We start from the raw sequence: 11,527 nt of genomic DNA on the forward strand, positions 1-11,527 counted from the left end.
TTGGCTGACGCCGTGGACTTCATCCAATCACAGCGTTCTATTTTGTTAGAGTCTTAAGGCGGGCTTAACGGGATAACGACAGTCCTGCGACTGTGAACAACAAGAAAGGTGGCTATGGTGAACGAAGAGCGGTTGTTTGAATCGGCGTTGGCGTCAACTTTGGAGGAGTTGGACTTGTGCTTTTCTTTGAAAGTTGAGCAACACAATGCACTTAAGTCATTACTTTCGAAGAAGGATGTATTTGCCGTTTTGCCGACCGGATACGGATATGGTCATAGCACTGGCCTATTGCATGCCTAGGCAGTTTGAAAGACAATTCTCTGCCCGCCCCTTGGATTAAGCGAGGTGAATGGTTCGATTCCAGACTATACATTTCAATGATATAGGATGGCCCGCCAGGCTACATAAGTAATTTAAATACTCGATAATGTCAATTTGCACATCGTTAAAACAACAATCACGATATTATCGCAGACGATATATATCGCCCACCCCTAGTGTACTGTTCAATAACTGTGGATGAAACATTTTGATTATCAGGTAGTGATACATATATAAGGGCAGTATTTCATATCCATCAATGCAATGTTTATGCTCTAGTCCCCACTAATGTGGCCATTAAAGACTGTGCAGTATAATCAACCAAAGACACTTACGCATGTAAAAACACATTATCCTTTGGGGGTGGGCTAATTATTGAGTCTAGTTGGAGGATGCTCAGTCTTAATAAGTTTAGTTCAGGCCGGTTGCCTGGTGATGAGAACGTCAGGTCTGCACATACACCTGCGGAGGTGGCTGACGACATGTGATCATCTGATCCTGATCTGATTTAGAACACTGATGCACAACAGCTCACCTACCCGTCATACAGACACACAGTAATGAAGCACTTTTGTACAGCAGAGTATGCACACGTTAATAAAAAAATAAATAAATAACTTTACAGTGATATTGTGCTCAGTGTTAAACAGAACACTATGACAAACAACTAAATGTCAGTGAAAACAGTCAGTGAATCAACCCCATAAAATGTCTGATCATGTCAGCATCACCCAAAACCAAGTCTTATAGCCTTATTCTCTAATTTACCTCCACCATCTCTCACCTAAATTACACAGGTGTGGCCCAGAGAGTGGGACCACTCATCTGGGTGGGAGGGGGTGGGTGGGGGTTGCTCTGCTACTTGACTCCCTCTCCAAGGGAGACACTCACTTGACTCACAGCACTCACTTGAACGGGCTCCGAGAAATGCTAAGCTAACTCCTTCATCTACCCAGTGTCTGATTCGGGACCAGATCAGGATAGCCTCTTTGCATGCTAAATGGTTTTAAATATGTGTGATTAGGGGTGCAGGGCCTTGTGTATGTGTATGTGTGTGTGTGTGAGTGAGAGCGAGAGAGAGAGAGTATGTGTGTGTGGTGGCAGCATTGCTGGAGATAAGGAGAGTGTTATGCTGAGTCATGACTACACTGGGGAAAATGACCCCGAGACTCACGGTTCGCCTCCGACACTCATGTAACACTTCATTTACTGGGCAGAGATGTTCACACACGCCCTGGGAGTCACAGGGAACCTAAAAGAACCAGTGCCGTGCAGAGAGCAAAAGATAACGGAATCGCTGAGCAGTTTTTTTTTTTTTATCTTGTGCATACCAATATGCCGGGCTTTATCAAGCAGAACTTATACAAATAGGAATTTAACTGCACCGGCTGAGCCATCAGATTACTCGCATTAACATTTTTGTGGCACCATTACTCCAGAAGAGTCACACAAATCTGTTAACAAAATAATGATAACGTCCATGCACACAGCGAGGGAGAGAGAGGAAATGGTTTACCAAGCTTTAATGGGTAAATATTATTGATGAGAGAATACAGTACACACAGAAGCACATCCATTGGATGCACAAACATTACTGAGAAGAAAGACGCAGTACATGTGTTGCATACACACATTTGGCCTTCATCCATTTCTATCCATCCAGCTGCAGTGTATGTTTGGTGTCCTCAGGTAATTTGAATGTAATTAATGTATTTGTTGTAGCTTAATCAATGCTGCAACAAATGTATTATGCAAATACACTAAAGATGCTCAAATTTATAATTCAATCAATCAATCTATAAATCAATCAATGTTACACAATGTACTTCTACAAGAACGTTTTAGTACAAATTGAATTACATCATCATATTGAGTGGTCCCTTCCATCATGTTTTGTTCAAGGAGTTATTATACCACCTAAACCAAGAGTTCAGCTTAAAAAATGTCACAATTTTCTTAGTCTAACAGTGTGCAAATAATCCACTTCATGTACTGTGTACTAATGTATGATGATGTGTGTAGGGTTCAGACACTTATGTTGAGGTTATGGGGCATGGAAGGGATTCCTGAAGTAAGCCAATGACATCTGAATTAAGAAGAACACACATTTCAACATGCACATGCACATTCTCTCTCTCTCTCTCTCTCTCTCTCTCACACACACACTCTCTCACACACTCTCTCTCACACACACACACACACACACACCCACACCTCAGTCTCTTGCCTCAGTCCCTCAGTGTTACTGCTGCCCCCTCTGACATCCACCCACTTCACAGTTCACTGGGTAAATATGTATGAGCGGCAACAGCTACCCATCTCTCCCTTGCTCTTTCCCTCTTCCTCTCTCTCTCTCTCTCTCTCTCACCCTGTCTCTCTCTCTCTCTCTCTCTCTCTCTCTCTCTCTCACCCTGTCTCTCTCTCTCTCTCTCTCTCTCTCTCTCACCCTGTCTCTCTCTCTCACACACACACATACACACACAACATAGCCACCCTAAGACCCCACAGGCACGCAAACTAAAAGTGACCACCCTGGAAGCTGGACATGGTTCCTCTATCAGTGGCACATCCTGCAATGTCATCTCAACAAAAATCACACCATATAACCTTCCCTACTGAACACACACACACACACACACACTAAAATGGCAAGCCACAAATTATTTGTGTTAAATACACACAATGTCTCGAAATGTTCATTATTATGATGATCACACATGATCATGATCTCACACACACACACACACACACAAAAAATTATGGCCCACACACACACACAGCTAGAGACAGAGAGAGAAAAGGGAGAGAAAGAGCAGGGAAGGCATTTAATTCTACACAGGGGGTGTGGATTCCTTTTCAACACATTCTGCACATGTGTGTGTCACTCTCGTGCTTGTTTCTTCAGCACAAGACACACATGACACATGAGCTCTTTGTAAAATCCGTGCACTTACTGTATTGTACTATAATTATGTCTACATCCTGGAGGGAGAGGTGGAGAAAAAATAAAAGGAACTTTGGTGGGGACACGTCTAAGAGAGACAGGAGGCCGGCGAAAACTCAATAACGAACTGACTAAATGAATAAGAAGAAGGATGGAAGCCTCATCTCTGAGGACTGTTGAAGTCGGGAGAGAAAATATCCCTTCTGCGAAGGGGTGAGTCATCAGCCTGCATTAGCATCCTCTAATGACTGACCTACATGTCTGTCACTGTCCAGATAACAGAGTCGGATGTCAGGCGGAGCTGGGCCTCATCAGGGTCCAGTCGGCTCCAGGGTAAGCTTCTATAGGAGTTCTTTTGTTTACAAACACAAGGCCTTATCTGCTACACAGCATGATTGTATAAAAGAAAATAAAAAAGCTTTAGGCGACATAACCCTCGCTGCATTGTCCACACTAACACAATAGATATCACCGTGTTAAATTGCTGCAATAGCCTTCCTACATAAGCCGAAGTATAACCCTAACTCTAAATGTAAATAAAAAGTCTCTGTGTAGCATAATGTACTTGTTGTACTAAATAATGAGCAAATCATGAAATGATTAAGAACTACAACGAGAGCCTAGGTAAACATGCACACACAGTGTTTTCCACAGAATGAAGGGCTTTAAAAATCCTTAGCAGGATACACACAAATCATGCATTTCACATGAACCATTTTAACAAGTACTATGGTCCTAACACATACTTATGCTTGTATGTGCTTTGGATACTTGGGGGGAGAAAGAGTGTGACCAAGCCCTTGAACCAAGATAGGGACTCTGAGATACATGGATCGGTCACACTTTATCAATAATAGGAGTCCACTATAAACATTATGAGTCAGAGCTTTGCTGTGCACAGTGAACTGCAGTCCCAAACCCCAAAATGTCAATACCAGTGATTCAATTCATCAAGGCACCTAGCACCAGTCATGCTAAAAGCTCAGTCCATGACACAAACCAAACACACTTTTTAAATTAAATTCTCTCTCTTTAAATGGGAAACAAACATGAAAATGAGCCATGAAAATTCCAATCAGCATGTAGCTTTCAGAGCAAAGGAGGGAAGGGTGTCATTTAACTTTCTGTTGAGCTCAAATATGAATATAAGGTAAGACTTTACATGAAGGTATCATGAAGAGTGACATGACACTGTCATAACCCTAACAGGTCATGAAAAAAAACTGAATGACACTTTTCATTTTTAAATGTTAAATTAACGTTTCATAAACGTTTATGACTTGTTTATAATGTTTATAACACGTTCATGACAGTGTCATGTCACTCTTATGTAGATACCTTCAAGTAAACTGTTACCGAATATCATATGGACTACCTTTTGCCAGAACTGCAGACTACATTTAAGGGCATCTGAGGGAGATGGCCAGAATAAGGAGTTAAGTTAAATCCTTACCCAGGATGTCTGTCTCTAAGCATGAATGCCTCAATCAGGTAATCAGGTGGACACTTCCCCTACTTATCCTCTGGAATGGGCTTCTCCACATATGTTAATGACAGCCATAATCTCAGTGCTCTCAGTCACTCCGGTGCTTTCAGCCATCTCAGACACAGGATCTTTAGCAGGAGGTACAGCAGAATAAAAGTCAGTGTCGCTGCAATGACGACGTTTCTACAGAGCCATCATTTATCTGTGAATAGAACTTGATGCAAATATTTCTCTCCATTTTCTCTCACTTTTCTGTTTTGTAGCTGACTGGGCCTCTTTCTAAACCGTTTCCATCATAAACATTGTTGCCGTCTTTTTTTTGCCCAGTACGACACACTCCACATTCCTCTGCCTCGCCGCAGTCATCAATATTCCCAGAGAGAGAGAGAGAGAGCGAGAGAGACAAAGAGAGACAAAGAGAGAGAGATTAGGTATTGCCATGATTATCGTTCCCACTACAAATCAGGAGAGCTGCCATGATCACCACCGCTGGCACGGTAGGTTGCAGACTCGTCCCCGATGCCAGCGCGTCTCGCGCCACTGAGAGCAGAGAATTACAGTATGTTTCGCTGGGCTCCGACTCGAGAGTTTAGCAGCACGTCAGTAGTACTAGGGCACCATGCAACACCATGCAAGCACGCACGTGCACACGCACACACACAAGTGAGTACCCATACACAAACACACATAGACACAAAATCTTGTTTGAAACAAAGCATACTGCTCAAGTCATCTCTGAGTACTGATGGTTTGAGTGCGACTCCAGAGCTGGAGAAGAGGAAAAGAGAAAGGGAGGGAGAGAGAGAGATAGAGAGAGTGAGAGAGAGGGAGGGAGGGAGATAGAGAGAGAGTGCATGAGAGCGGCTGCAGCAGTGAGACTCTCATATAGAGAGCGGCACTAATGGCCATTATGTAAATCCCATGTCTTATCTTGATCAATGCAGAGAGAGTGTTTAGTGTGCAGAGAAGTAGAGAGAAGGGAAAGGCATGTTCTCCTAACACATGCTAGCAGAGCATGATCAGAGAAGGATTAGCAGACCACACTACAGGTCTGCAATGTCCATGTTAATGACTATGACTGTGGCAACTTCATCAAGAACAGTGAGGTCGTAGCAGGAAGGGAGGGTTATAAGACAGCTGTGGGCAAATACACATAGATATGCCAAGTCACCAGCCAAGGCATGTGCAGTTTAAATACAAAGTGATACACATGATGTCCTTGTATGTGAAGCAAACTGATATGAATACATTTAGTTATTATGCAAATAGATAGAATAGACAATGTCATGCCTGTCGGATGGATCGGTCTTCTGTGGTAAAACTATTTTCACACAAAAACTGAACTGCCTGGTTGCAAGTTTCTTTTAGATCTGACCTTATAAGATGGAGCCATTACCTGGCCTGCAATTTCAGCTAGCCCAGCTTGTCAGGTTATTGAGTGAAAGTTTAATCTCCTTCCATTTCTCGAAGGCAGTCCTTTAGCAAATATGAGACTTTACCTCTGAACATGGCTGCTATCAACCCTGAATTGAACTGACCACTTTTGGTGATTCTGTGTGACCAGTGATATATAGTGTAGTCTCAATTTCATTTGAACTAGGCTGGTTAAGAGTGCTACACGACAGGAGAAAGAATGATGCTTGGCATGGTTATAATTCCAGTTGAGTCTAAAAATAGGATAACCAATGAGCCCTTCATTACTACTCCATCAGCTGTTTGAGGCATTCAGTAAAACCAACAACAAAAAAGTCATCACCACTGAAATGACATGTGACAATGTAGATGTCATAGCATAGCTGAAGTAATACATACCTTAATGCTATTTAAAGGGTAGGAAATACTTTCATCAGTTTTACTAATTGATAAAGAATAGAACAGAAATATGAGAGGAACTTCATTTAGTTTTACAAGATTGCTGCATGAGTCACCACTTGAGGATTTACCATAACATTCTCTCTGTTCATCTGTAAAAAGCAAATGGACAGAAATGTGTGGCCATCATGCAGTGATACCTGATGTAACTAATCCTACTGTGGAGGACCATCATCATGGCATCAAGAAAGGCAGGAATGGAAGTCTCTCCCCAGCCTGTGCTAGAAATGAAATCTTTCTTTTTCTTTCTTTCTTTCTTTCTTTTTCTCTCCATCTGCACGCACCTCCGATTAGACTCCCCTATGTGATGAGGCGTTCACATCTGCTGAGAAGAGACTTGCTTCCAGGAATAACCTGCCATTTCCAATCACTGTGTACTGGGCCTAAGCTGTGCTGAGCTGAGCTGCGTTGAGTGCGGCCTGGACACCCAGCACAATGTGGGGGCAAAATAAAAAATGATTTAAAGGTGCAGTCCTCAATTCTGGTGAGAGGTTGTTGGTAATTCAGTTTCACAGCCAATCAAATGACACCATTTTGTTTGTTTCCAAATTAGTGATCCGGGGCTGCACATAAACAAAAGATACAAACATGTGGGAAATGTTGCTAAATTCAACAAAAAGAGTAATGGAATACATTAAGCTTAGGCTGCGCTTTTAACAGACGCTTTCACCCAAAATGACTAATGATGGTTGCTGTATAGACCTGCCTTTTTATCAGCATGTGAGCTGCCTGGGTATGAATCCCATCATGTTGGTGTTCTCAGTGTGCTGCCACTCTATCAGAGAAGCTACAGAGAGCCTGATAAGCTTCACGTCACTGCTGCAAAGCTGTTGTCAGTTCCTAAAAACCTTCATACGAGCAGGCAATCATGTATTACTGTATGTGTTTTTTTTTCTTCTCGGAAGCGAGAAAAACAAATTCAAGATCAAAGAAAAAAGAAGGGGAGGTTCAATTCTTCAGTTGGCCACAAGGAAGACAGTCACCTGCTGAGTTAATTTCTCTCATCTGTGCAACTGAGGCCATGTGTTTCGCTTTCAAGAGGACACGTTCCAGCCAAGACTACTGCAATACACACATTTTACATTCATTAATTTAGCTGAAGCTCTTATCTGGAATGACATGCAAATAAAGTAGATTACAACCCAAGCAACAGGATATTATGGAGAACAGACCGAAAATAATTGCCATACTGCTCCACTTAAATTCCACTTGACTTAAGTGCAACAAAAGTAAAGGCTTAGACAGCAAGGACATAATTTCACAGGGGTTGAAATTCAAATAGGAGAGGTAGTGTGAGAGGTTTTCTTTTTTGCTAATTTTGCCCTTATGAACTACCGACACATAGACCATGAAGACTTTGAAATACACAAATAGCCCTTCTGAAATAGACCTTAAGAAATACAGGAGTATGCACTGTCCAGTGCATTCTACCCTTAAAAACCTCACATCTAGCAGCCTGTGGTAGAGGTGACTGTCCAAGACCCTGTGCCTTGCTCTTGGGAGCAGTCTGGGAGCAGAGTGTTGCCCACGGACACTCTGACACATAGCCAGGGAGAGCCACATTTGGACCATATAGCCTACCCTCTGATACCCAGATGTCTGTTTTGCCTCCATAATAACTGCTACTCCAACACATGAGGCAAGACACTATTTTTCTATTATCGTGTTCATTTTGCTACTGGAAAAGTACAAAAAATGTTTTCTATTCCCCTAATAATAGCACTTTATTATGAGGGCTGGCTAAAATTCAGAAAGCAGACAACTATTAATGTTAAATTACTTTTTTGTTGCACTCTTAAATTGCTATACCAAATAACCCAGACAGCATCATGGGTCTGCAACAAATCTGGCACAGATCTGGCGCGAGTCCGGCGGATCTGGGCCACACCTGGGCCAGATCCTCTCCTCAGACAGCTGCTATCCAGGAGGAGTTCATTTTCAGCCTCGCTGAACAGCAGCAAGCACAGAATGGTAATTTGTACAGAAAACAGCCTGAGATGACTTCAGAGTGAAACATGGTTATTTGCGACGAATAATGAAGCAACAAGCAAAAGCAATCCCTCATCAGAGATGCATAATTGTGCCGTCCAGCTCTTAACAGAGCTCTTAATATTATTATCATCACTCCGCCGGCCTCCGCGTACCTCATTATTGACTTTTTTATGTCCATGTTGTGGGAAATGCACCATATATATTGGGGTTAATTGTGTCTTCAGACCAAATTGATTCTCCACACACTGGGTAGTTTTCAGCCGCATAAGCACAAAAAGGTGCACAACCCTCATTTTAGAGCTCGTCTCCCAGTGTGAAGTCGACTAGTGGTTAAAACTTATTACAATTAATGAATATTTGAATATTGACTTGACTGTCAATATTATTTAATGTTATTTATTTAAATATTTGCTCTTATTAATTACTGGAATCACAACTACTTAACTGAAATGTTGGCTAGGACCACTCTAATCTGGAACTGCATTAGAACTCATGGTGACAGACTTTGTTTGGAAGATGCTTTTGTCCAAGGACAGTCAAACTGCAGGTGTTGAAAAGTTTTGAATACCTTGTTGTTGACTGGTTGAATACATGCATGGTTGACTTTGCCAGTCCAGCACATATTAATCATCAGGCCAACTCAAACTTCTTCACTTTCTCTCAACAGGTTGGTAGTCTATGGTCAACAATCATCCCACAAGAGCACCAACAACAACACACACACACACACACACACACACACACACACACACACACGTTACCTCCTCCATTACCGTAAAGAAAGGACTTCAGTGGATAGAGCATGGGGCTTCATCTAATGGGCATATATGCTGGAGAAGGCATACACAATTCAGCCAGACATGGCTTTTTGGACTTCATCAAGTCCAAAAAGTATGAAGATGCCAGACATGTATTTTATATAAGAAATAATACTGACTTTGGAATCGCTGTTTAAATGTGTAAATCTGGCCCCCGATTCAGTAAATAAAGAGAAAAGCATATATGGACATGTCTATAGCTATACCTATTGGCTCAGACCGTTAAATATCCTGGAAAAAAACTGTATGTCACAAAATAAACAGAAATGTGATTAGAGTATGCAATCATTCTGTAAGAGTCCATTCATCTCATTAGAAAATAATTGTGCCGAATCTGACAGAGACAGGGCCCTCTGAAGTGATTTGGGCAACAGCTTGATTGCCACACAATTAACACCACATCAAGCCAGGTCACTCACTTAAATGTCAAAACAGTGGCAATATGCCATTATGGTAATGTTCGCTCCAAAAGTAAACATCATTCTAGTCTCAGCCAAGTCTGCATCCAGAACTACATCAGTTCCAGAGCATGCATAATAAGACCACCTTTACACAGTCACGGAGCAGTATAGTCTTGACACACATATTAATGTGATTAATGTGATTAACAAGATGGTTCGTAGACACAAATTCATCTAGCAGTCTCAAAAGTAAGCTATTGAGATTACTCACTTCATGTAAGAGATGGAAAGATGTGTGATATAAAGTCTAACTGAAACATGCATGGCACGTTATGAGAGTCTGTTACGAGGTGCCTTTCTCATTTCAGTGGGCTATGTCTATCACACTGCCAATTATCACCCTAGAAAGCAAGACCTGTGCAGAGCTTAAATTTAAAATTCATTGTGTTTGTCGCCACTTTGAAGACCACTACAACAACATCTCCTCAATGACTCTGAGCTGACAGTTAATTAGTACAGGTGGACACCACATTTCACTGCAATAACAAAAATGATCAACAACACTCCAGTCTATTAGGAGCATGGTATAGAGATCAGCAATAGGCTATACTGTAGGCCTACACATGCGCCAGGTGTGTGCACAGTCACAACTGGATACAGTTAAGACGTCAAAAATTCTTGTGAAAAGCACGAAGGTAGTCGAAACATCTGCAAATACCTAAATACGAAAACCTAACTTGACTTAGACTGGGGGGGGGGGGGCGGGAGTTATGAAGCATGTCTAGATATATAAATCGTGGAGAGGTCATTTATCCGTGTCATAAGTGTGTTGATTGATGACAGCCATCTTCTACTGATCACTTTAAGCTATGCAGGCTCCATTGCTGCAAAACAACCATAATAAAAGCCACGGTAAATAAAAAGTTGATCTCCATATTCCAATCATGCAAGGGGAAATATTTTTAATGTTGCGGAGCACGACAGAAATACTTTTTTAAAAGCAGAGATCATGGAACCATGACCATAGCCTACACGTGTGCTGTACGATTGCTATTATTGCATTCAAACCTGAACTGTAGATAATCTTCAAACCCACAAACAACCACAACAATTCGGTCTATTCGTATATTAATAAAGGATCTAAATAATTTTGTTCACATACAGACCAAACGGCAAAGCACGGAGAAAACAAATAAAATAGCCTCTCTCGTTAGTAACATTAGGGTAATGCGGTCATAGAGCAAAAGGCTTTCTCCTACCGTCGTCATGCATTCTCTGCAAGCAGAAAGTCAAATTTCTCCTCCAGCTAGGCATTGCAGGAAAAAAAATCAGCGTTGAGTACACACTGGGGAAGTCGGTAGTACTACCACACACAACGGCACAGCGATAGAGCTGAAAATGTTGGAAGAGTGACCACTGGTGTGAGAAGTAGAATTCCCGCTGCGGCACGCACGAGGGCAGGTGAGACGCACGGAAAATTTCAGAGGCAAGGCGCATGTAACTGTTCCTAGGGCAGTGATCATTCGGCGGTCACAGCTGCCCACTGTTCTTGTCCGTCACTAAACATCATCTAGTCGGTGCAATAACCAGTGAGTCACTTGTTAATACCACTGATGTGCTCACGAAAGAGGAGGCTGAGTTGCGCTGGCTCTTCGTTAACTCACCGGCAGACGAACTCTTTGCTGATACTGGA

At 42.1% G+C, this 11,527-nt stretch overlaps 1 protein-coding gene across 1 annotated transcript in view; it reads right to left on the reverse strand.

Annotated features, from left to right (window-relative positions):
* The window catches only part of grip2b (glutamate receptor interacting protein 2b), a 187,003-nt gene extending 175,842 nt beyond the window's left edge, over positions 1-11,161 (reverse strand). The window contains exon 1 of the mRNA XM_042089501.1: positions 11,094-11,161. Coding sequence (XP_041945435.1) covers positions 11,094-11,148 — 55 coding nt within the window. The 5' untranslated portion in view covers positions 11,149-11,161. The remainder of the gene's footprint in view (positions 1-11,093) is intronic.
* Between the last annotated feature and the right edge of the window lie 366 nt (positions 11,162-11,527).

Source organism: Alosa sapidissima, chromosome 4 (genome assembly GCF_018492685.1).
Source record: "Alosa sapidissima isolate fAloSap1 chromosome 4, fAloSap1.pri, whole genome shotgun sequence".
Lineage (NCBI taxonomy): Eukaryota > Metazoa > Chordata > Actinopteri > Clupeiformes > Clupeidae > Alosa > Alosa sapidissima.